At 38.0% G+C, this 27,171-nt stretch overlaps 1 protein-coding gene across 1 annotated transcript in view; it reads left to right on the forward strand.

The window, feature by feature from the left end:
• The window catches only part of LOC140014268 (oxoglutarate-dependent flavonoid 7-O-demethylase 1-like), a 176,937-nt gene extending 151,377 nt beyond the window's left edge, over positions 1 to 25,560 (forward strand). The window contains exons 2-3 of the mRNA XM_072064716.1: positions 24,031 to 24,331; positions 25,229 to 25,560. Of these exons, the coding sequence (XP_071920817.1) occupies positions 24,031 to 24,331; positions 25,229 to 25,486 (559 nt within the window). The 3' untranslated portion in view covers positions 25,487 to 25,560. The remainder of the gene's footprint in view (positions 1 to 24,030; positions 24,332 to 25,228) is intronic.
• Positions 25,561 to 27,171: the final 1,611 nt, after the last annotated feature.

The following is a 27,171-nucleotide window of genomic DNA, read 5'->3' on the forward strand; positions in this document are numbered from 1 at the left end:
GAATGAAAATTCTGCCCTGCACAAGTAAACATAGGAATGTTGTAGTAGTTTATGGCTCGATTTGGACCAATTTCTGAACAAAATATCTTTGAGTTGTCTTCTAAAAATTCTTAGTATTTGAAGTCTAGTTTTTAACAAGTCAAGTTGTATAAATTTTTTATATTTATAACTCAAGTTATGATTTTTCTAAAGGAAGGGTATAAGTTAGGGTTTTTGTGCATAGTAGGGTTTTGATGCATGTTTTTGTTTAATTTTGGTAGCGTAATTGTGAGGCCTTGTAAAATCCCTCATATTTTCTTAAAAATTTCCTTTTGTTTGGAATCCATTATTTTACAATAGCTTTACTACTAATTTACTTTCTCAATAGTTACAATTAATCATAGAATCAAGGGTTTTTCTTTGTCTTTCATCATTAAGGTAAACTATGATTTTTTTTACGTCTTTTGGTAGTGTGATTACTCGGTACGGAGTGTGTACTAAATTTGGCAATTAAGAATGAATTTCAGATAAGAGAAAGTGTGTGATTAAAACTTAGACTAATAAGGTAAGGAATCATAAGATAAAACCCTAGTACATGCGATTTAAGAAAAATCGGTTTGAACCGACGGATACCATTCGCTACCGATGGAATACACCACTTTATTACCTTAATTTCCTTGTTTAGTTGAGCTAATTAGCTCTTATTTAACCCTTAAGTCAGCCACCATTATTGACTAAGGAAAAGAGAGATATTTTGGTGAAAATATTTGTGATTAAGCCATTTGTCAAGAATCCAACCAAGGTCTTGACCAAGGCATTTTCCTTTCTTCTTATCTTTCTTCTTGGCTCATTTTTCTTCATTTTCCTTCATCTTGGTCGTGACTTATGAGAAGAAAAAGAAAAGATTGAAAACCATTTCATTCCATCTTGATTTCTAGCTTAGGCAAGTGAAAATTGAAAATCTAAACTGATTAACCTCTAAATTGGGAGCTTAGGAAGCTTGGGGTGCTAAAGTTTTTGAAAGAAAAGGTAAAAGATTTCTCTTGCAAGCATCTTAGAGAGGTATTATGGCTGTCTTCCTTTATCTTTTCCTTACTCTTGCTTACGTTTGTATAACAACACATACTTGTAGCAAATGATAGTTCTTTTGGTAGTTTTGATGGATATGGTGGATTTTGAGTTAGGATTTGAGTTGTTCAGTTATATTCCTTGTTGTTTAGAGAACATATGATGTCTATAATCTTGGATAGGGAGTTGGGATAGTGGTGTAAAACATGAATGAGCATTTTCTACTTTGGTTTCATCAAATTCCAGTTTTAAGGATTGAAACTACCCTGTTCTGACCAGCATCATTTGTCTATCCTACAGGCTCAATTAGGCTTAGGTTAAAACATGAAAATTATAGGTAATGATGTTATATAGCTGCCTGTAAAATTTCAGCTCGATCAAAGCACTGTAGCATGTGAAATGACGAAATACTCCTGACTGCCAAAAGCCTCATTTCATGGACAGTTTTGAGATTACATACGTTTGGCTTCATTTTTCACCTTGATCCGTATCAAATCCGTCTTTGGCCAAAACTCAAAACTTTTAGCTCTATGTTTCAGCTTTCCAACGCATCTGAAAATACCTCAAACGGAATTGTGTAGCTTGAGTTATTGCCATTTGAATTCAGTACTAACAACCAGACTGACCATGAACTTCTGGTTCTGTAATTTGCAAATTTGACCTAGATCAACTGTGAATTGGGTTAGGTTGTCTTTATGAAAGTTCTGTTACCCTTTGTCTTTGCTTCAAAATAGTATCAGGTGCACGCCAATCCGATAAACGTAGCTCTAGTTGTGGCCAAAATACTATAAGATGTCATATTTGCTGTTTCGCTTTTTATCTTCAAAACTGATTTCCGATTGTATTATTACACTTGTGTTGTAATTGGATGATTTTGGAGCCAAAATGAAGGACTGTGTTAGTAACATTACTTGTGTGTGATTGTGGGGCTCAATTTAGAAAAATAAGGACGCCATAAATGGCTGGAAAAATAGCTAAATACAAAGGGCATGCCGCCCAAATTTTCACTCGAGAACTAGGTGTGTGTACTTGTGATTCGAGCAAAGAATTGAAGTTGAATTGAATTTGAATTATCTAGGTTATTTGAATCCTCTTTCATAGAGGTATATAAGCTAGAATTCGGTCAAAACTCGTACCCTTGGAAAAAATCAATAGAAATACGTTTTCCTCATCTTTGCGACTCAAATGCGAATTCCAAAGTTTTAGTTGCTTATTTAGCAACACCAAAAGAGCGTGTCTGAATTTTCTAGAGTTTGATATGTAACATGAATCCTATCTAAATGAGTTTCATTTACTTGGTCTTCTTGAAGCGAAACTCCTATGTTTCGAACCCTAGTTGATTTCAAGGTTTTAAATGATATTGTATCGCAGATTTGGTCTCCAACCAAGGAGTTACACCTGAACATGATTTTTGACAAGCACTAAATCTTTGGTGAGTACTTCCAAATACTTGATTGAACTTGACACTTGTTTACAATACTTGGCCAATGTAATCTAATTATATTTGATTGGTATGGTCGGGTAAAAGTGTACTTTATCGCACTTGCCCTAATGTGATATGAACTTGTTTATTGTTACAATCGACTTGATATACTTGTGCTTGACTTGTAAGAGCTGAGCGGCAGTATGTACAACACTCGATTCGAGTGGGAGGTACCTCTCATTCCCGTCTCCGTACTTTCCTCTTGACTAAATCGATTGGTCATTGACTATAGTGACTACTTGAAAATCCAAACCCCACTAGCTAGTTAATTGAGTCGAGCCGGCAAGGGTTTGGTTGATTAGATAGCGAACCATGGATATCTAATGTTGTTGAGTGGAGTGTTATCGCCTCGACTGATCGGTATACTCGAGTATTACCACCAGTGTTTAGTTGGTGTTTGGGCTCGGTAAGGGGGTTGAATGGTGGACAGATTGGTGTGAAGCGAAGCACTATAGGATTGGTTACTTTACTTGAAGATTGACGGAGTGTTAACTAATACTTGATCAAGCTCTAGTGAAACAACGGGAAATTGGCTCCTGAGAGCCATCTGTATTCTTATACTTTGACATGAGTATTACTTATCGGGTTATTGCTTCTTTTGAAAAATTTTACACTCGTTCATTTTGAGATTTGTTATTTGAAGTGTTATTGTTCACTTTTATGGATTGGTTATGCTCGCTACTTTGCTACTTTAATACGTGAACTTTTCAATGATGGTCAACTTGCTATTTGGAATCTTACTGGATTTTTAGCTCATTCCATGCCATTTATTTTTCTTACAAGGGGTACGAGCAAGGCGTGAGACTTGTGCAGGCTAGCTAGTCTAGTTTTTAGATTTTGCAATTGTACTCGCGCTAACACCTGACTAGGGTTGATTGTACTTAAGTTGTAAACAATTTAACGTATTTGGGCATATATAAGCCTTGTAGTTGGATTTGAGCATCAATGTATATGTTAAGTTTGAAATTGTTGTTTCATTTCTTTTCTATGGTCGTGATATCTTTTCTCGAGTCAAGCGTAAGTGAGTCCTGGCGAGAGTTGGGCAGGCGGTCCACTAAACCCTGGGGTAAGGCCTAGGGGGAGGTGGGGTCATCACAGATGGTATTAGAGCTGTTTCGTGTGATCTCTGTGCGGAGTGAATTTGGGGCAAGTGGTGATATGGTCCCGATTATGTGAATAAGTGTAAAGAATTATGTGCTCTTCTTGGACGTAAGCTATGAATCGTGCCGATTATAAGTGAAAATCCCTTATCATGGATAGATATGTACGTCAGGTAGGAATCTCTAGTAGGGGTGATTTACTCTTGGGACCAACCGACTCGAGATGTGAATTATCTTATTATGGATTCTTGTACTTGAGTACCAAAGAGCACTAGAATAAGGGTTTGTATCTTGATTGTGCTTGAGTTAAGTTTGTGGTTGATAGGGCATTATTTGTTAGCAATTTTATTATTAATTTTCCCTTTTGTCCCTGTGAAATATTGTGTTAATTGTCGATATCTACTTATATTTGGTATCTGGAATTAATTTCAGGAATTGGAGTAGAAAACTACAAAAAAGAGGGACTTTCAGAAGCAAATTACTTCACAAGTGGAGTCTTCTGCAAAACTCCCTCAACGTGGCTCACAAGAGAGAAAACAAACGGATTGATCTGATGAAGTGAGGGCTATGAGAGCCCTAGGAGCCGAGAAAACAAAAAGGAAATTGAGCCACATCTTTTGTATACCTTGTTTTGGCTTTCAATTTTGGTAGGGACCACGAGGTAGAAAGCATTGAGTCATTGGCTTCTGGCTTTTAAGGGGGAGTCGTACAGAGGCCAGGGACATCTCTTTTGGGACGGCTCTAGTTTTTAGCTTTTAGCATAGTTTTTAGTTTTCTTTTTCTTGCTGGCCTTTAACGCATTCCAGGTGTTCGACAATATTTCCCAACGGGAAGAATATCTTTTATTCCTTACTTTCTAGTAAAAAACGCAATGCCTTTGCAATCAATTAATTTTGTGAGAACCTTAAAAAAAAAATAATAATAATAGTAAATAACTATATACTTACATATATTCATACTTGTTGGTTGTACATTTTAGACTTTGAATAAATTTTATTATTGTTGGTTCTTAGATAAGTATGAAAAAAAAATAAAAAGTTTAAAGTCGAAAATAAGTTAATTGTGCAAAATATTAGATTATTTGAATTTTTACCAAGTTAAGTTAATATTTCTTGACGTAAAGTGTTTTATTGTTTTAATATTAATTCCTTGAATTTCAATAGCAAATTTTAAGTATCAATAACGTTAGGTGTTAACGGGAACCTAGAATTAAGATGAAATCTCGATAATTAAATTTTCCGCGAGATTAGTACACTAGTAGGCTATCGAATTTCATTTGGGGTAAGACTTTGGTTTTAGCTTACGAGTGAGAACCTAAGTAGATGGCCGAACAAGATGTTAAAAGACCAAATTAGCCTTTCCTCCATTTCAAATTAACCATGCAGCCATGGAACTTCCTAGAACAATCTTCAAATCCAAACAATTCCAGCATGCCGGCTCCATGATTCATTTCAGCATTTCCACCATTTATAATACCGACCCAGCTCCACTAAACACATCTCAATATATACATTCCACTTCACACATTTCATTCTACCAGCCCAAATCACCACAACATCAATCTTTCCTCTCCTTTTTCTGCCGCACGCCAAGAGTGAAGTGAGAAAGTGAGAGAGAGCCGAGCTTTCATTTCTTTTCTTTTCTGTCCGTGAGCAAGGAAGAGAAAAGAGAGACTTGTTGTTATCATTCCTTCCATCCGTGAGCTGGTGAAGAGATTGAGAACCAAATTTCCTCCATTCTAGTCGCAAGCTTGAGCAAGGGAGAGGGAGAGCTGACGGGCTGCAATTCTTGACTGTCCGAGAAGAAAAAACAATTTGCAGCTGCTAGCCGTGTGTGTTGAGCTCCAAGCTGAGGTAATTTCTGGACCTAGACTAGTTGTTTAGGGGTAGATGATGTTGATTATAAGCATGCATGTGGTGGTTGTGCGGTTGGATGATAGATTAAGTCACAAGAAAAACTGATTGTGAAGGAATTGGAGTTGCCGATTGAGTAAGCTGGAAATTTGCAGCTTGATTTGGCCAATTTGTGATAATTTGAGTTTAAATGTGTAGTTAACTAACCAAAAATTGAATGATCAAGCTTTGCATGAGGTTAATTAGCCTTGATTAATCAAGAAAAGTGAAGGGATACGAGATCTGTTTACATGCAAGTCAACCGAGAGGAATTGGATGAATTTCTGGTTGGATGATATTTATTTTTTTTTATGTTGTCCGCACATGGTTTGGATCAAATCTTATGGATAGCTGTTTATTTGGTCATGCATGTAGCTGAATTACGGGCTGCATGTTGGTTTAGCCATGAATAATAATATTTGGCTGAAGGGAATTTTGATAAGAGAAAAAAATATGGGAGCTGGATCAAAGATGAGGAACTGAGAGCTTGCATGTTTGTCGTGCAGCTTGTGATTCCAGTAAAATGGAAATTTGTGTTGGGTAATGCATGTAATTTGTTAGCTTTATGTGTTAAGTGAAGTCTAGTTGAAGAAACTAAAGGAAAAGTTGGAATTTTTGGGTGAGACCGTGGGAGGAGTTTTGCTGGAAATTTTTTCCAGGTTGTCCGAATGAAGGAAATGGTGAAGTTTCCAACTATTTTTATGAATTTTGGCCTTGAATTCCTATGTTAAACTGTAATATACACTATATATTAACTTGGTTTGGACATGCATGAAAGATTTGAATATGAATCGTGGATAAAAAAAAAGAGAAAAGAAAGAAAAGAAATCTGAAATTTGCGGCCAAGAAAAGAGGTTGAACATTTGATTAGTTTTCTTCGAATTTGTAGCTGAGATTTTCATATTGGATGTTTAAGATTTGCTTGTAGCTTGCTAATCACCTTTTGCATGTTGAGTTGGAAAAATTTTTTTTTGAAGAAAACTAGGGACAAAAGCTCTATTAATAAACTACTATATTGCTGGGAAATTGGATTTGGAGGCTGGCCGAATTAATTGAGGTTTTTGAGTGAGGTTATTTTATGGAATTGTGTGTTACTTGTTTTGGTTTCAGTTGGATGGATTATGAGCTATATATTTGGTGTTTCAAGCAAATAAAAGATGGAGATTTAATGGATGTCTTGAATTGGCAATTGCTGGATTTTTCTTGATTGTCGAAACAAGAAAAGAAAATCTGAGTTCCTAAGTGTATTTGTGAGTAAGCTAACCGTGACTTTCTTTTATGTTTGAGTTAAATTTCTAGTTGATTTGTTACAAGAAATATTTGTTTGATGCCAAGAGCTAATGATTGATGAAACTCTTGGCCATTTGAGTAATTTTTGCAAGAGTTTAATTTTTGGAGAATTCGTTCAAGTAGTTGGTTGAAATGTACTTGGAAGGTCCATGGGTTGTGATTTGGGTTTGTTGTGATACCTTGGACTTTCTTTGTTGAATTTTGTTTGGAACTGAATCTGTTGAGACCTAGGGCTAATGATTGATGAAGCCCTAGTGAAATTGATGTTTGGTTTGTGATTTTTCTATATTGGTGACTTGGAATTTAAAGTGCAAATGAGTTGGAATCGTGAAGTCCGTTTTGGTCTTTTGAATTCGAGTATTTTTTATCAAGCTTTATTGAAATATTTTATCTTAATATCAAGTTATAGAAATTATGTATAGTATGATAAAACTAAAATTTAAATGTCGGGATTTTTTTAGAACCGTGCTAACTAGTGAATTCTTTTCTTTGCTCAAACTAGTTTTAATATTTTTTTTAAGAAATAATTGTATTAACTTCCAAACTTTAGGTTTTTCATAAAATTATCCTTGGCTAGTTATTTTAGAGGAAAATTGTTAAAAACATGAGATTTTAATACTTTTAAAAAGAAAGACTTAGAAAATTTGTTCGGCAAGAAAACTTGTTTGAATTAAATTGGCTTTGGTTGTACCTCTAGAAAGAAAAGTAGCTTTAAAGGAATCGTACAAAATATTTTATTACTTTACTAGCTTTAATTCTAAGAGATTTATTGATTTATTCCGAGTAAATAAATTAGTTTAATACCAGATAATCTTTTGTATATAAACCAAGGGTTTGTTTAGTAAAACTTATAGTTTTTGCAACTTGGATTTCTAGGGTTTAGCAAGGGCGTGGACTTCGATTCCCAGCTTGACTTTTGAGCTTCACTTTTAGTGAGTATCAGTGCTTGCTCTATGACTAATTTGTTAAAGTGCTTTCTTGATTTGTTATGTGATAGTTGGAAAGTGGTTTTCCTGATCCATTGAAGTAGCAGTGTGTACTTTATCGCACTAGCCTTTCGAGTGGTGACTTGCTTGAAACGTTTTCTCGAATGTCTCGCTTGTACTAGCTATGTACTGAGTAGGGCAATGTACACACTTGAGGGTGGGAGGGCCTCTTATCCTATCTCAAGTACTAAAATTTTGCAATTGTTGACTGGAGCATGGACTCGACAACTAATCTACCAGGCAGGGGAATGTACCACACCTTAGGGTAGGAGGGCCTCTTATCCTGACCTGGTAACCTCGTGTTGTGACGTCATTGGGTGAATCCCTCGACTAGTTTATAAAAAGGTATACTCGAGTAATACCAAACTCTCTCGTGAGGTGTGCGGGCCCGGTGGGAGTAAGTTGGTTGGAGCGTGTTAAGAAAAAAAATATAATGAATCTACATGGACTTTAGATAGTGAGAGTTGACAGAGGGTCAACTGCGGTTAATTTTGATCAAACTAGTGGAAAATGGCTCCTGAGAGCCCCTGTATCCTACCCTGTGATGTTATACGCTTTTCTACTTGATGAATTTAAGCTTGAAGTTGTTATTTACTATTTGTGTTATATGATTGCATGTTTTGGGCACCACTGAGCTTTAGCTCACCACACGATATTTGTTTTCCTTAACAGGTTTTGGCATTCGAGAGATTTGAAGTCTGCTTTTAGCTTTTGTAACTATTGTGTTGAATCGACTATATATCTTTTGTTTTGGGTTGTCACTTGAAGCTGGAAAAGTGCACACCCTAAGTTTTGGCTTGTATGAATTTATTTGACCTTTATGAGGTTACTGTGTGGTTTGTAATGTGTATTTGTAGTTTCGTGTTGAATTGGTCGGAGATGTAAGTAAGAGTGAACGTTCAGATGTCCAATGGCAATGTTATCTCTGAAGTTAATGTGTTTTAATATTCTGATCGTTTAAAGGTTTGGCATGTTCGGATGACGAATTTTGTTTTGGTTTAAGTTATACGTGGAAAGGGTTTAGTCGGTTTTCTTTCGTGAGTCCTGGCGAAAGCTAGGCAGGCGACCCGCCAACCCTCTGGTTCGCCTTAGGGAGAAGTGGGGCCGCCACAGGTGGTATTAGAGTCTAGGTTAGGAAATTATTTGAATGATTCATTAGAAGTGTTAGAAACTCTGAACCTTTTTAGAGTTAAGAAGCGAGATAATTAGAAGCATTCTAAGTAGTACTTGAGCAAGTTAGCTATTTAAGTATTAACCTTTGGATTTTGGTTATTTTGCAGGTATGGAAAATGGAAACGGACATGCTAATGGTAATGGAGTGGCTAATGGACATGTAGAGCCTCTTAGGTCCATCTCCTATAGGCCACGAGACTGAGGACCTCGTATACGTTATACACCAGCTGATAGGTATCCCCGATGTGAGTGTAGGGTCACATATGCTTACCCTAATGAGTTAGTGCTGTCTTTGGAGGACAAGCGTTGCCAGTTGAGGGATGCTAATCACATTTTGACCTAAGATGTCGAGGAATTGAGCATCATGGTTGATACTCAGATGGATCGTATAGCTGAGCTCGAGCAGAGGTTAGCAGCCGAGAGGGCTAGGTCAGAGGCTGCTCGTGAGGAGTTAGGAAGACAGAGGTCTCAATTGACTCGGGTAGCTGAGGAGGTACGAGATAGGAGTGCGGGTATTAGGGCCGACACCACTATGATGATAGACGAGGTCATGGGGATTATTCAGGGTACTGCTCAGGCAGGTGTGGAGGAGGACCCGGAGGAGGATCCGGAGGAGGACCCTGAGGAGAACGTTGCTCCTGGTAGCCCTCCTGAGGGTTAGCTAGGTTTGATCTGTTTGTATCTACTTATCCAGGGTTAGTTAGGGTGACACTAGTTTAGGTCATAGCATTTTGTCTAACTAGATGGCCTACTTTTGAGGCACTATATCCCTATTTTTGGTTTAAGGGATTGTTTGTATATATTTACTAAACTTGTACGCCATATTTTCGGAAGGCACCCTAACCTGCTAGTTGTACGAACTTTGGTATGTGAATATATGTGTTAAGTGTTTTATTTACCTTTTCTTAATGTTCATGATGATTTTACTTATAAAAGAAAATATAATAAGTAAATAAGTAACAATATCTTCGCTTATTACTTCATTTATATCAATAGGCATAACTAGGTTATGGATCGACGAGTTAGAGGTAGAGAATGTGGGAGATCAACTAGACAACACCCTGAGGGTGGTGGTGATAGGGAACCTGAGGTCAATCAAGACCAGGGTCAAGGAAGCGTGGCCGGAGACCCAGTGGCCACCGCAATCAATAAAATAACCGTTGTACTAGAGCGCATGACTGAACACCAAGCCCTTGGAGCGGTGCATCATCAAGGAGGCCCAATCAATACAAAGGATCGGGCATTAGAGAGATTCTCGAAGTTTGAACTTCCTAAGTTCTATGGAGGCGCAGAGCCTGAGGTACCAGAAGGTTGGTGGGAGAGGATCTTTGACATTTTTGCAGCTTTAAATTATACAGAGGAGAGACAAGTGACTTTTGCAGCATTCCAATTTGAAGGAGCTGCTCGTTCCTGGTGGAATTTAATTAGGATCAATTGGGATAGGAACCATATTCCTAGGACCTGGGCGAACTTCATAAGGGAGTTCAACGCCAAGTTTCTACCCCCTCTCATCCAAGAGAAAAGAGAGCATGACTTTATCAAGTGTAGGCAGGGGGCGGTGAGTGTCGCCAAATATGAAATCCAATTCACAAAATTGTCCCGTTTTGCTCCTTAATTGATAGCCACGGAGCAAAGGCGTGTAAGGAGGTTTGTGCAGGGACTAAACGTGGAAATTTAGGAGGGATTAGCTGCTGTTCGGATAGAGACATTTGCTGATGTCGTAGAGAGAGCTCAGAGGGTTGAAGTTGCCAGAGCTCAAGTAAAATCCTTCCAGGCCAAGAAAAGATTTGGCCCTAGCAGCAGTCGGGAGCCGACTTATGCAAATGCTCCACCGGCCAAAGTAGGTCGAGGAATGGGTGGAGTAAATAGTCCTGGAGCACCACGAGACGCTCTAGCAAGAGGAGCTGGGGCAAGAGGTACCGGAAGAAGAGATATCGGTACTAGAGGAGGACCAAGTGGAAGGAATCAAATTAGGAACGCCCCGCAAGGAGGTCGTGTGACCACCCCTCAGGTAACTTGTGGATATTGCAGGAGGGCTAGCCATACTGAGAACGGATGCTAGAGGAAAGAAGGGAAGTGCTTGAGATGCGGAAGCAGTGAACACCAGATTGCCGGTTGTTCAAAAATACAAGAAGGCGGTACCCCAAGTGCTAGACAAGCCACTTCTGGAGGAAACAGGCCGAAAGTTCCTGCCAGGGTGTACGCTATGGACGATCAACCTGTACCTGATTTCTCGGAGGTTGTGGAAGGTACTCTTCCAATCTTTCACCGATTAGCTAGAGTACTAATTGATCCTGGCGCAACTCATTCATTTGTGAATCCAATTTTTATGTCCGGAATCGATGTACAACCTGTTAAGTTACCCTTTGATCTTGAAGTTAGGACACCTATGGGTAATAAAAGTATAATCACTAGCCTGGCCTATAAGAACTGCAAGTTCTGGGTTGGAGAGCGTAAGATGCTAGTAGATCTAGTCAGTTTGGACATAAAAGGGTATGATGTTATCATAGGAATGGATTTCCTAACTCATTACCATGCTAAGCTTGATTGTAAAGCAAAAGTGGTAGAATTTTGGATTCCCGGGGAAGCAACCCTGAAATTGGATGTGAAAGGTAGGTTAGTATCGTCTGCTATGATTTCGGGAGTTCGGGCAAGGAAAATGTTGTATAGAGGAGCGCAAGGTTTCTTAGCTTTCCTGATTAACGCTCCCAATGATCAAGTAAAGTTGGAGGATGTGCCAGTGGTAAGGAAATTTTCAGATGTGTTTCCCGAAGAATTAAAAACATTACCTCCAGAGAGAGAAGTGGAGTTTAAGATTGAACTAGTGCCGGAAATGGCCCCGATTTCTAAGACTCCGTACCGAATGGCTCCTGCAGAGCTAAAAGAATTGAAAATACAATTACAGGATCTATTGGAGAGAGGTTTTGTTAGAGAAAGTGATTCGCCATGGGGCGCACCTGTTCTATTTGTTAAGAAAAAGGATGGAAGTTTGAAGTTGTGTATTGATTATCGAGGATTAAATAAGGGTACAATTAAAAATAAATATCCTCTACCATTGATTGACAGCTTATTTGACCAGCTGCAAGGATCAGTAGTTTTCTCCAAGCTGGATTTGAGGCAAGGGTACTATTAGTTGAAAATTAAGAAGGAAGACATACCCAAGACTGCTTTCAATACAAGATATGGACACTTTGAGTTTGTAGTCATGCCATTTGAATTAACCAATGCACCAGCTGTCTTCATGGACTTAATGCAGAGGGTCTTTAAAAAGTACTTGGATCAGTTTGTAGTGGTCTTTATTGATGATATCTTAGTATATTCTAAGACTCGAAAAGATCATGTTCAACACTTGAAGGTGGTTCTGTAGATCTTAAGGGAACATAAATTGTATGCTAAATTTAGTAAGTGTGAGTTTTGGTTGGATGAAATTTCTTTTCTGGGGCACAAAGTTTCTAAAGATAGAATTGTCATGGATCCGGCAAAAGTTGAGGCAGTCACAATGTGGAAGCAGCCAAAACTCCAACCGAGGTTAGAAGTTTTCTGGGTTTAGCAGGTTATTACAGGCGGTTCATCAAGGACTTTTCAAAAATTACTGGACCTATGACAAAGCTGACAAAGAAAAATAATAAGTTTATTTGGACTCCAAAGTGCGAGTCAAGTTTTCAGGAGTTAAAGAGGCACTTAACATCAGCTCCTGTTTTGGCGTTGCCGGACGGAATAGAAGGTTATGTCATATACTCCGATGCCTCTAGGGAAGGTCTAGGATGCGTACTAATGCAAAAGGGTAAAGTGGTTGTCTATGCCTCTAGAAAATTGAAGTCTCATGAACAAAATTACCCAACGCATGACCTAGAACTGCCCGCAGTGGTCTTTGCCTTAAAGAAATGGAGACATTACTTGTACGGTGTGACCTTTGAAGTTTTTACGGACCACAAGAGTCTTAAGTACTTGTTTTCTCAAAAGGAATTGAATTTGAGACAGAGGCGATGGGTAGAATTTTTGAAGGATTATGATTGTTCAATAAACTACCACCCAGGAAAAGCCAACGTGGTGGCAGACGCTTTAAGCAGAAAGGCCCAAGTAGCGGGGTTAATGGTAAAAGAATGGGGCATGTTAGAAGAGGTTAGTAGTTGGAACCCTCGCTTGGAGAGATTGAAGGTTTTATTTGGGAACCTGACGTTGAAATCACCATTGTTGGAGCGTATTAAGGAGGCACAAAAAATGGACCCTATGATCCAGGAAAAGTTGGAGAAAGTGCAAAACGGAGAAAACCTAGACTTTAAATTAGGGTCTGAAGGAGTGTTAAGGTTTCGAGATCGAATTGTGGTTCCAGTTGATGAAGAATTAAGGAGAGAGATTCTAGAAGAATCACATCGATCGAGGTATACCATACACCCAGGAGTGAACAAAATGTATCACGATGTGAAGGAATTATATTGGTAGGACGGTTTGAAAAAGGACGTGGCAAAGTTTGTCCAAAAATGTCTGATCTGCCAACAAGTAAAAACTGAACATCAGAAACCCTTTGGTCTATTGCAGCCACTAGAAATCCCTGAATGGAAGTGGGAACACATAAACATGGATTTTGTAACGGGATTGCCTCGAAATCAAAAAGGATTTAATGCGGTTTCGGTAATAGTTGACAGGCTTACCAAGTCCGCACATTTTCTACCTATGAATATGAGCTTTTCTTTGGAAAAATTGGCCAAGTTGTACACAGAAGAGATCATGAGATTGCATGGTATTCCTATAAGCATTGTGTCTGATCGTGATCCAAGGTTTGTTTCGCGTTTTTGGCAGAAATTTCAAGAGACATTGGGGACCAAGTTGAAGTTTAGTACCGCTTATCATCCCCAAACAGACGGGCAGTCAGAAAGGACAATTCAGACTTTGGAGGATATGCTAAGGTCATGTATATTGGATTTTGGAGGTAAATGGAGTCAATATATGGCCTTAGTAGAATTTACCTATAATAATAGCTATCACGCTTCAATTCAAATGGCACCTTATAAAGCATTATATGGGAGGAGGTGTCGATCTCCGATTCATTGGGATGAAATAGGAGAGAAGAAAATTTTAAATCCAACGGTTATACCTTGGATGGAAGAAACTCATGAGAAAGTGAAACTAATTAGGGAAAGGCTTCAAACTGCCCAGAGTCGGCAAAAGAGCTACGCCGACACAAGGAGGAAAGATCTGAATTTTGAAGTAGGAGACAAAGTGTTCCTAAGAGTTAAACCCATGAAGGGCGGAGTAGGGTCCAAAAAGGGTAAAAAGTTAAAGCCGAGGTACATTGGACCTTTTGAAATTTTGAAACGAATCGGAAAGGTGACGTATCAACTGCAATTGCCTTCGAGCATGGCCAAAATTCACAATGTATTTCATGTTTCTATGCTCAAGAAATATCACCCCGATCCAAGCCACGTGTTGCAATTGGAAGGAATTGAAGTGGATGAATCATTAACTTATGAGGAAGGACCGGTTAAGATTTTGGAAAAAGAAGTGAAGGAATTGCGAAATAAGAAAATTCCTTTGGTGAAGATTCTATGGAAAAATCATGAAATAGAGGAAGCAACTTGGGAACTGGAAGAAGATATGCAGAGGAAATACCTTGAGTTATTTCATTAGAAGGTGAAAATTTTGAGAACAAAATTCATTTAAGGGGGGGAGGATGTGAGAACCTTAAAAAAAAAAATAATAATAATAGTAAATAAATATATACTTACATATATTCATACTTGTTGCTTGTACATTTTAGACTTTGAATAAATTTTATTATTGTTGGTTCTTAGATAAGTATGAAAAAAAAATAATAAGTTTAAAGTCGCAAATAAGTTAATTGTGCAAAATATTAGATTATTTGAATTTTTGCCAAGTTAAGTTAATATTTCTTGACATAGAGTGTTTTATTGTTTTAATATTAATTCCTTGAATTTCAATAGCTAATTTTAAGTATCAATAATGTTAGGTGTTAACGGAAACCTAGAATTAAGATGAAATCTCGATAATTGAATTTTCCACGAGATTAGTACACTAGTAGGCTATCGAATTTCATCTGGGGTAAGACTTTGGTTTTAGCTTACGACTGAGAACCTAAGTAGAAGGCCGAACAAGATGTTAAAAGACCAAATTAGCCTTTCCTCCATTTCAAATTAACCATGTAGCCATGGAACTTCCTAGAACAATCTTCAAATCCAAACAATTCCAGCATGCCGGCTCCATGATTCATTTCAGCATTTCCACCATTTATAATACCGACCCAGCTCCACTAAACACATCTCAATATATACATTCCACTTCACGCATTTCATTCTACCAGCCCAAATCACCACAACATCAATCTTTCCTCTCATTTTTCTGCCGCACGCCAAGAGTGAAGTGAGAAAGTGAGAGAGAGCCGAGCTTTCATTTCTTTTCCTTTCTGTCCATGAGCAAGGAAGAGAAAAGAGAGACTTTTTGTTATCATTCCTTCCATACGTGAGCTGGTGAAGAGATTGAGAGCCAAATTTCCTCCATTCTAGTCGCAAGCTTGAGCAAGGGAGAGGGAGAGCTGACGGGCTGCAATTCTGGACTGTCCGAGAAGAAAAAAATTTTGCAGCTGCTAGCCGTGTGTGTTGAGCTCCAAGCTGAGGTAATTTCTGGATCTAGACTAGTTGTTTAGGGGTAGATGATGTTGATTATAAGCATGCATGTGGTGGTTGTGCGGTTGGATGATAGATTAAGTCACAAGGAAAATTGATTGTGAAGGAATTGGAGTTGCCGATTGAGTAAGCTGGAAATTTGCAGCTTGATTTGGCCAATTTGTGATAATTTGAGTTTAAATGTGTAGTTAACTAACCAAAAATTGAATGATCAAGCTTTGCATGAGGTTAATTAGCCTTGATTAATCAAGAAAAGTGAAGGGATACGAAATCTGTTTACATGCAAGTCAACCGAGAGGAATTGGATGAATTTCTGGTTGGATGATAATTTTTTTTTTATGTTGTCCGCACATGGTTTGGATCAAATCTGATGGATAGCTGTTTATTTGGTCATGCATGTAGCTGAATTACGAGCTGCATGTTGGTTTAGCAATGAATAATAATATTTGGCTGAAGGGAATTTTGATAAGAGAAAAAAATATGGGAGCTGGGTCAAAGATGAGGAACCAAGAGCTTGCATGTTTGTCTTGCTGCTTGTGATTCCAGTAAAATGGAAATTTATGTTGGGTAATGCATGTAATTTGTTAGCTTTATGTGTTAAGTGAAGTCTAGTTGAAGAAACTAAAGGAAAAGTTGGAATTTTTGGGTGAGACCGTGGGAGGAGTTTTGCTGGAAATTTTTTCCAGGTTGTCCGAACGAAGGAAATGGTGAAGTTTCCAACTATTTTTATGAATTTTGGCCTTGAATTCCTATGTTAAACTGTAATATATGCTGTATATTAACTTGGTTTGGACATGCATGAAAGATTTGAATATGAATCGTGGATAAAAAAAAAAGAAAAGAAAGAAAAGAAATCTGAAATTTGCGGCCAAGAAAAGGGGTTGAACATTTGATTAGTTTTCTTCGAATTTGTAGCTGAGATTTTCATATTGGATGTTTAAGATTTGCTTGTAGCTTGCTAATCACCTTTTGCATGTTGAGTTGGAAAAATTTTTTTTTGAAGAAAACTAGGGACAAAAGCTCTATAAATAAACTACTATATTGCTGGGAAATTGGATTTGGAGGCTGGCCGAATTAATTGAGGTGTTTGAGTGAGGTTATTTTCTGGAATTGTGTGTTACTTGTTTTGATTTCGGTTGGATGGATTATGAGCTATATATTTGGTGTTTCAAGCAAATAAAAGATGGAGATTTAACGGATGTCTTGAATTGGCAATTGCTGGATTTTTCTTGATTGTTGAAACAAGAAAAGAAAATCTGAGTTCCTAAGTGTATTTGTGAGTAAGCTAACCGTGACTTTCTTTTATGTTTGAGTTAAATTTCTAGTTGATTTGTTACAAGAAATATTTGTTTGATGCCAAGAGCTAATGATTGATGAAACTCTTGGCCATTTGAGTAATTTTTGCAAGAGTTTAATTTTTGGAGAATTCGTTCAAGTAGTTGGTTGAAATGTACTTGGAAGGTCCATGGGTTGTGATTTGGGTTTGTTGTGATACCTTGGACTTTCTTTGTTGAATTTTGTTTGGAACTGAATCTGTTGAGACCTAGGGCTAATGATTGATGAAGCCCTAGTGAAATTGATGTTTGGTTTGTGATTTTTCTATATTGGTGACTTGGAATTTAAAGTGCAAATGAGTTGGAATCGTGAAGTCCGTTTTGGTCTTTTGAATTCGAGTATTTTTTATCAAGCTTTATTGAAATATTTTATCTTAATATCAAGTTATAGAAATTATGTGTAGTACGATAAAACTAAAATTTAAATGTCAGGATTTTTTTTAGAACCGTGCTAACTAGTTAATTCTTTTCTTTGCTCAAACTAGTTCTAGTATTTTTTTTTTAAGAAATAATTGTATTAACTTCCAAACTTTAAGTTTTTCATAAAATTATCCTTGGCTAGTTATTTTAGAGGAAAATTGTTAAAAACATGAGATTTTAATACTTTTAAAAAGAAAGACTTAGAAAACTTGTTCGGCAAGAAAATTTGTTTGAATTAAATTGGCTTTGGTTGTACCTCTAGAAAGAAAAGTAGCTTTAAAGGAATTGTACGAAATATTTTATTACTTTACTAGAGTTAATTCGAAGAGATTTATTGATTTATTCCGAGTAAATAAATTAGTTTAATACCAGATAATCTTTTGTATATAAACCAAGGGTTTGTTTAGTAAAACTTATAGTTTTTGAAACTTGGATTTATAGGGTTTAGCAAGGGCATGGACTTCGATTCCCAGCTTGACTTTTGAGCTTCACTTTTGGTGAGTGTGTGAGAACCCGTAAAACCCTAATTATTTTCCTAGGGTTTATTTTCCCTTAATTGCATGTTTTCTGCATTTTCTGGCTTAGAAATATTTTCTTAGTGGATTTTATGAGCAATTATAGTTTTAAGATGATTTTTCTAGCATTGGTGAATTTTTAGAAAATTAAGAATATATATTGGATGTGGGACCCACTAGTGCGACAAGTTCGGAAAAATTCGGCCAATAAGGTTAAGTTTCGGATACTGTGTAAAATTTATCGGGTGTTAAATGATAAGTAGAGTGTGTGAAGTGATTGATGTGAGAGAGGAAAGAAAGATAAGAATGCATTTATGAAGGTGACAAGTGTCACCTTCTTATTGGATGCCTTTTAAGAATTACTATTCACAATTTTGACTTTTTTGACCAAAGGTTAAATATCCAAAAATTGCACAAAATTCACCATTTTTCTCTCCTTGTTGGCCGGCCACCTTGAGCAAGAAAGGAAGGAGATTTCTTCAATTTTCAAGCTTCTACTTGGTGCAAATCAACCAAAAACATTTGCTTCCATCCATTTCACTCCATAAAATTCTTCCTTCTAGAGCTAGTAAGTTGTTTGGTGAACTTTGTTTGAAGGATTAAGGTGCCCAACATCTTCTTCTCTCTTGGTTCTTGGTAAGTGAAGCTTGAAACACCCTACTACACCTAATGATGCTTATGTTGTGCTTATTAGTGACAAGAGTGCTAAAATTTCTGGTTTTTATCTAACTTGATATATTGGTTGGTGAATTCCATTTCATGGAAACTGAATTGATGTCGTTTGGACGGTGTCCAACGGCCTTACTGCATTACTGAGCTCAACCCCGTTTGGTAGTCAATTGGATCGAGCCGGCGAGGGCTTGGTCGTGAAGATTGAATTGCCACGGGGACTGTACTGGAGAACCTTGTGGTAATGAGACCCTTGGTTCCGGTAAACTCGAGTATTACCAAAAACTACTGAAATGAAGTGCGGGCCCGGTTGGGGTATGTTAGGTGGAAGGATTGGAAGTAAAGGGTGGTCTATGGTTTGGTACTTTTACATTGACGGAGAGTCAATGAGGTTGGATCAAGATTGCAAGCGTGGAAATGGGCTCTTGAGAGCCGACCGTATCCTTTTACCGTTTTGCTTCATTGCTTAATTGTGCACTTTAAATGAAAGTTCATTCTTATATGACTTTGATTGCTTATTGGGTGGTATACCACTGGGCTTTAGCTCATTCCGTGTTATTTGTTTTCCTTACAGGGTGATAATTACTTTTGAGAATGGATTGGATAGTCAATTGCCGAATTGAGCATGTAAATGTCTTTTGTATTGCTCTTGAAGTGAAACCCTAATGTATAACGGGTTCATTTCCTTTTGATAGGCAAATCGAATGTGTACTTCCTTAGTGAATGGTTTTGGCTTGCCGTTGTGGCTTGTAAATGGCTAATGTTATGTTGTATATGTATTTCGATGCTTGGTTGGGTTTCAGACGGGTCGGTTACTATTCATGGCCGACTCTGGAGTTCGTTTCTTTTATTTTGGGATATTTTACCCTTTTGCCTTGTTGCGCGCGTTATAAGTTTCAAACGTGATAGATCGCTTTATACTGCACCGTTAGTCCTGGCGAGAGTTGGGCAGGCAGTCCGCTAACCTCTTTGGTTCGCCTTAGGGGAAGGTGGGGCTGTCACAGGTGGTATCAGAGCCTAGGTTTGAATTAGCCTGGGGATAATAGAAGTGCTCGACTTGGGGATGCTATTGTTTATGCCTATTAAGTTTATTCATGTGATTTTCCTTTGTTATAGGATGGATGCGAGTGGTGATCCGAATGACCGCCCGGCAGGAGATCGTCCTCGTAGCTCGCTGCCGCCAATTAAGTATCAACTTAGGCAAAAGGGGGTCGTGGTGCGTTGGAGCCCGGCCAGCCGCGTTCGACAGTGCGAGTACCGTAGCAACTACGCCTATCCGAACGCCCTAGTGTTGGCGGTGGCTAAGGAACGTGAGGAGTTTGCTAAGGATAACACTAAGCTTGAAGCTGTGGTTGCTACGCTGGAAGCCGAGGTGACTCAGGCTAAGGCAACCAATGAGAAGCAAGCCGCACGTATCATGGAGCTAGAGTATGACGTGCATGAGGCCGAGGATCGAGTCGATGATCTATGTGATCAACTGAGAGATGCACGTGAGCGTGAGACTAAGAGAGCTCGCAAGGTCAGGGGTCGTGCGGAGGCGATCCTTAACTTATGCGACGACGGACTCGAGGAGTCTAGTGATGAGGCCTCGTACGCTGGGGCCGAGACTGGGGAGGAGTCTACCCCATCGTCTGGGTCTCAGACCCCGGCGACTGATTAGGCCTTGATCTTAGAAGCTTCTTTTGGATAGGTGGTGGTTTTGGTATGTACCTAGGGATAGGGATAGAGCCTTAGCTAACCGTTTTGGATGTAGGGTTAGCTACGTGTAAATTTATTTTGATAGGCCTATCCTCGGGAGGATCGTGTATGTATGTACGTGCTTTGGCCGTACTTGACTGACTGATTGTAAATATATGTTTGGCCTGTATATATGTGTGCTTGTGATCTTGTTTGAAATGCATCAATATGTGTTATGTGAAAAGTTATGTGTTACTTACATGTTTTGTTACCGCTTTGGTTTAGTACTCTTGCCTAGACAAAGTATACCCTATGGAAGGAACACGAAGTAGTCGGGGACGCGGGCGCGGAACTAGACAAACCGCACCGGTTAGGGAAACGGGGGAACCCTCTACTGGACCTAACCCTGGACCGCAATTAGACCCCAATGTACAAATAGCTGCTGCCATGCAGCAAATGACCAACCTACTCGCACAAGTAGTGCAACAACAGGGCCAGAACCCAAACCCTAACCCCGGAAACCCTGGCCATCATGTCGAGAGTGAAGATAGAGCGCTAGAACGGTTTCAAAAGTTTTCTCCGCCAAAGTTTATTGGGGGACCCGACCCTGATGTTGCTGAGAAATGGCTGGAGAAGATGGTAGACATATTCGCGGCTTTACACTATCCGGACGAACGAGTTAAAACCCTAGTACATGCGAAAATAAGGAAAAACGGGTTGAATCGACAGGTACCGTTCGTTACCGATTGAGTACACCACTTGACCACTACTTTATTACCTTAATTTTCTCACTTTTATTTCAGCAAAATTGGCCCTAAATATCTCCTCCAAAGGGCCGAAAATATTGACCCAAAAAGAAAGGAAAAGAAGAAAAATTCAAGACCTAATCTTAGAGTGACAAGTGGCAACCATCCAATGGTTGTTTTGACCAACCAATTTTCTTTCATTTTTATCACCAACTTTACTTCATTTCTTCTTCATTTCTGCATCTTGTGGCCGAGCTTGAGGGAGGAGAAAAACCAAGAGAGAAAAGTTCCACTTTAACCTTGAATCCTTCTTGTTTGAGTGAAATTTCAAAACCTAAACCGATTAAACTTACCTTGTGGTGTTTGGCAAGCTTTGTGTGAAAAAATTTTTTGGAAGAAAGTGGTGTGTTTCTCACTTACAAGGGACCTTTGGAAGGTACCATGGCTACCTATCCCTTTTCTCTTCTTTAATCTTGTTAAAGTTTAGTTAGAAGCTCTTAATCTTGCCTTATGACGGTTAATCGGTTAGTTTTTGATTGATTTGTTGGAATATGGAGCTAGGGTTTTACATTTCAGCTTTGATTATAGTTATCTACCTCTTAATTGATGTTATTGAGCTAGTAGTTGATGGTTTTTGATGATAGAGTACTTGTTAGATATGAATTTTTAGAGGAAAAGTTCAAATTCCAGAAGTTGGAAACCAATTTGTCTTGTTCTGACCAGTTTCATTCGGCCATGATGGAGGCCGAATTGGGCTTAGCTTAAAACATGAAAGTTGTAGGAAATGATTTTTTATAGATTCCTGTAAAAATTCAGTTCAATCCGAGAACTGTATCATGTGAAAAGACAAAAAATACCCTTGACTGCCATAGGTAGAGCTCTGTGGACAGTTTTGACATTTCATCTTTCTGGCTGCATTTTTTTCACCTTGATCCGTTTTCAAATCAGCCTTTGGCCAAAACATAAAAGTTTTAGCCCTATGTTTCAGCTTTCTAACACAATCAAAAAACACCTCAAACGGAATTGTGTAGCCTGAGTTATTGCCATTTGAATTCAGTACTGACAACCATACTGACAAGGACCTTCTGGTTCTGTATTCTATACTTTTGACCCTAGATCACTTGTGAACTGGATCTAGTGGTCTTCATGAAAGTTGTAGCCCTTTGTCTTATTTTCAAAACGGTATAAAATTCACCCCAATCCGATAAGTGTACCATCCGTTGTGATCGAAACGCTAAGGGATGTCAAATCTGCTATTTAGGCTTTTTGCCTTCAAATCTTGATTTCCGCTTGAATCATTATACTTGTGTTGTGCTTGGGTGATTGTGGAGCCTAATTGAAGGACTATGATGATACCTTTCTTGTGTGTGACATTGGGGCTGATTTGAGGAAAATAATGAAGCCATAAATGGCTGAAAAATAGGTAAACACAAGGGGTATGCTGCCCAAATCTTCACTCACTGGCTAGTTGGATGTACTTATGACTTGAGCAAAGGTTTTTTAGGGTTGTTCAGGTTTTAAGACCAACTGCTACCTTTTTACTCCAACGTCACATTGTTATTTCTTCGCACTAGTAGTTCACTTGGCTGGGCACACGACTTATAGTCGAGCTTCATTTGTGCATTTCGTTTCCTGGGTTAGTGGATGGGAGAAACCATAATTGTTCTATCTTGGTTGTTGATAGGACGTGATGGTAATCAAAGCCATCCTTTGGGAGTGTTATCACCTCTGCTCTGTATGTGGTGTTCGGGCCTGGCAAGAGGTATGGTCGGTGGACGGAATTTGTTGACAAGTGGGGTCTACGGTCATGTATGTTCTCTAAATGTTGACGGAGAGTCAACGAGGGTGGATCAAGTACTGCAACGGGAATTTGGCTCCTGAGAGTCACCTGTATCCTTTCTATCTGAGGTGTTTATTCATTTTCTTATATGTTTGTGTATATGCCTTAAAAGTGAAATGGCCATGATTCTTTACTACTTGTACTTGTAGTACCTCATTGAGCGTAAACTCACCCCGTTTCCGTTATCTTTATCTTCCTTACAGGGTTCAATATTTTGAGAGTTATGATTTTTGAAGATAAGAGTTGAGCCAGTTCTAAACGTTTCCTTTGATTAGGCTTTTCTGTACTGGCAAACTCTAAATATAATTTATATAAGTATGACTACTATGGTTTGCACTTCAAGTTAACTGGTTGAAAACTCCGATGTACATATGTAAATAAGTGTTTAATCAAGTGTTTCACACGTATTCATTTGAAATTGTATGTTTCTATAGCTATGTCAACTTTCTTGTATCCATTGGGGAAAAAACGAGCGAGTGTGAAGCTTGAACGAAGAAGAAAAAAAAATTTTGTCGGATTTTTGACGCAGCCGCAGTCCTTAGCACTCTCCGATGATTTGATCCGTAGTCCTGACGAGAGCTGGGGCAGGCGGGCCCGCCGAACCTTTGGTTCGCCTTAGGAGGAGGTGGGGCCGTCACAAAAGGAGTAAAATAATGCCACAAGGAAAAACTAAAGACTCGATGCAAGACAATTTGGTACTTGGTGACTCAACTCCAATTTCTGGACTTGTTCATGACTGATTGTTGCAATCTGGAATCTTTTTTTTTGGACTATGATATCTTGAAACAAGTCTGTTTCGATCCCCTTTTCCCACTGGTTTAAGGATTTAACAGCTGGTTTCACAAGTTTCCGAAACAAAGTTGGAATAAAGGGCTGTCGGATTCAGGGTTTATAATCCAAAAGGGATTTGGGTTGTAGTTGCTGCTGTTTTGTTGTTTTTATTGTTCAGCTGTAGTGTCACCCTCAAAAACACCAATTTGGGTGTGATTTTTGGTGTCTAATGGTTCAAGTTGTGAGGCTATAACAACAAAGTTTCGTGGCTGAAATTCTGGTTAAGATTAAACCAATCAAGAACTCAAGAACGGAAGGCTCCTTGCATGCATTAAAAATTAGTTAACATCTAAAGCATTGTGCATTGTTATTATATATTGGATATTCTTTACTTTTTATTTACAACTTTTTAAACATTGTAGAGAAACTCTAGACCAGTACTCAAGGAAATTGAAAATCCTTGCCATCAAGGTCCTTGAGCAAATGACAAAAGCATTAGGAATGAAGCTTGAAGATATGACAATGCTTTTTCAAGAAGGGCTGCAATCAATGAGGATGAACAATTATCCACCGTGTCCCCAACCTGAGCTAGTGATGGGCCTTTGCCCCCACTCTGATGCTGCTGGGCTTACCGTAGTGCTTCAAGGCAATGAAGTGGAAGGCCTCCAAATCAAAAAGGCTGGAGCTTGGGTTCCTGTTGTACCACTTCCCAATGCATTCATAGTCAATGTTGGAGACATTTTAGAGGTAATCATGCTCAAAATCCTTTCTCCCAAGATGCAATGTGAATATGAACAATCTCTTCAAATTGCTTTTCTGTTTATATAATTACAACATCTATCTAGTTTTTGGCCTCCCTTATGAGATATTTTCAAATTGGTTTCTACAATTATGAACATATATGGAAATTAGAATGTCCTTCCCATATTTTAATAGGATTCAAGAGATAATCTTTCCGATTATGATGCCTACACTAGGTTGATGTGTAAGACTAATTATCAACTTGCACCGCCCAGAAAATGAGGCAAGGTCAAAGTGTAGCTTTCATCCCAAAATTTAACTTTTGACAAATTTGTGCCTAAACTTCTAACTTTGGCTACTTTGTCAGAGTTAAACGAATGTTGTTTATTGGTAGAATATTAACTATTTTAATAGAACATGTATCTTTATAAAGTCAAAAAAAGCATAAAATATATGGATGAAAAGGTCTTATATTGAAAAAACTCGAGCATAATAACTTCAAAATTAGTATTGTACATGCCCTTACACCCCACCCTCCAAATTATTGCTTACTTGTGATGTACGAGTGGTAAAATTCAAACTACTTTCCTTTCATTGTTTTGAAAAAAATACTTGCTCTTTTCCCCAACAAATTTGTTTTCATTTTCAGAAAGGAATTTACTTTTTGTCTTGATTTCAATGCTAATTACACGAGTTACTTACAAATCATGTCTTGGATCTATCAGGGTATTGCTTCTGAATTCTATCTCCAATGTTTTTGGGGCATAACACTGGTTATAGGTGAACTCACAAGATTACCTTGTTAACCATATCCTATTATTGAGCCTAATTGAACTTTTATGAGAATGTATGCTACATAGTACACAGTTGGGAATAATGTGACCTTTTTTTACTGAGATGCAGATTGTGACAAATGGGATTTACAAGAGTGTTGAGCATCGGGCAACTGTGAATTTGCACAGCGAAAGGCTTTCCATTGCAACGTTCTTTTCCCCAAAACTGAATGGTGACATGGGTCCAGCACCAAGTCTTATCACCCCCGAAAATCCGGCAATTTTCAGAAGAATTAGTATGATTGACTATTTAAAAGCATTTTTTTCCCGTGAACTAGATGGGAAATCATTCATTGACGCAATGAGGACCCAAATCGAAGACTTTTAGGCTCTTAGTCCCTCTATGATTTTTCTCTTTGAAACTTATGTACACTGTTGATATGGTGTCCCCTCTTCATCGCCTCCCCCAACTTTCATTCACCACAATATGTATAATTGCTTAAGAATTAATCCTGTATACACTGTATACGCTATTAGATTCGAATGCATGACAACTAATATTAATTTAAATTCAAAATTCAAAATTTGAAACAAATAGTATGCATTCAGATTTAATACTGTATACATTATTAATGTATAGAAAATTAATCTATTTTTAAATATGAAAGAGAATGATGAGTGATTGTATGTGTTATCAACGACGTATTAGAAGTCACTCTTTATGCCAGATCTTGATAAGGGGAACCAAAAAAAAAACCCTTTGCTATTTTACCTTTTCCTCTTGTACTTATTTTAGGCACAATTATAAATCTTTGAATATATTGCTATTCCATAAGTACTCTTTGTATTAAATTCAAATTTTGGGTTTTTCTATTATGTCCTTAAAAGTATAGCACAGAATAAGCATATAAAATAGAAAGGATGGACTCGCTATAAATTTCAATTATTATTATTTATTTTTTGAATTATAAAATCTTGTTCAAATAAGTGGAAAATAGATCATTTTCTTTCATGTGTCCTGAATAGAACAATTCTTAAAATTTTAAACCTTGTTACTTGATTACATCTCAACCATCAATGATTTGCAAAGATTTGCTGATTAGACAATTATATACCAAGTATTGTGAGGAGACCATTCAGGAGCAATCGGTCTGATGACCGCTCTTGCCCCTAATCACACTCTGTTGCGTGATCCATCATCGAGGTGATTGACTGAGGCACGACAATTCGTCCTTGAGACTTCATCTTCATGGTATCATTATTCAAAGCTAGAAATGAAACCATTCAATGCTATAGATCACCCTAACCATGGGGGCAGCATGGATGCCAACTTTATTCACTTTCATTCTAAATTGGCCCTTCTAATGGCACGGGAATTAAGAGATGGAGAGGGGTCACGATCGGTAAGTTTGCCCACCCCGTAGGTACAGAAATGGGGCGGAGAGAAATGCGGAGTGGGAGTAGGGGTTACGGGAATTTGTCTCAATACTATCCCCACATAAATTAAATAAATTAATTAATAGGTAACTATATTTGTCAATATCTATGAACATATTATATATAGTACGGGTGGTGGGGATTTGTATCGGTACTATCCCCACTTCTGTATATATATATATATATATTGACACACACACATACACATACAAACATATACATTATAATTTGAAAACTCATAATATCATGATTTGTGTGGTAAAATGATGATTTTGTTATTTTTAGTTTACGGAATTTTTTTTTGTGTATTGCATGTTTGCAATAAGATAATAATAGTAGCAGATATTACTTTAGTTATGCTAATAAACGGAGAAATACTTTTAAAAGATTAAAGTATATTTTAAACTTAATTTCATGTTGAATTTTAGTTAAAAGTTCAAAAGATTGATTTAAACAGTTATTTGTTGATATTATGTATGAAAAATTATGAAAAATAGAAGTTTATTTTGAACCACCCATTGGGCACCCATATTGGGTAGTGGGGTGGGGGCAGGGGGGATAGCTTAGGGCAAGAGGAAGTTTTAAAGCATAGGAGGGGAGACAGGAGAGGGTTCTCTAATTCCAAATCCATCTCGT

The sequence above is a fragment of the Coffea arabica genome, chromosome 9c, assembly GCF_036785885.1.
Source record: "Coffea arabica cultivar ET-39 chromosome 9c, Coffea Arabica ET-39 HiFi, whole genome shotgun sequence".
NCBI lineage: Eukaryota > Viridiplantae > Streptophyta > Magnoliopsida > Gentianales > Rubiaceae > Coffea > Coffea arabica.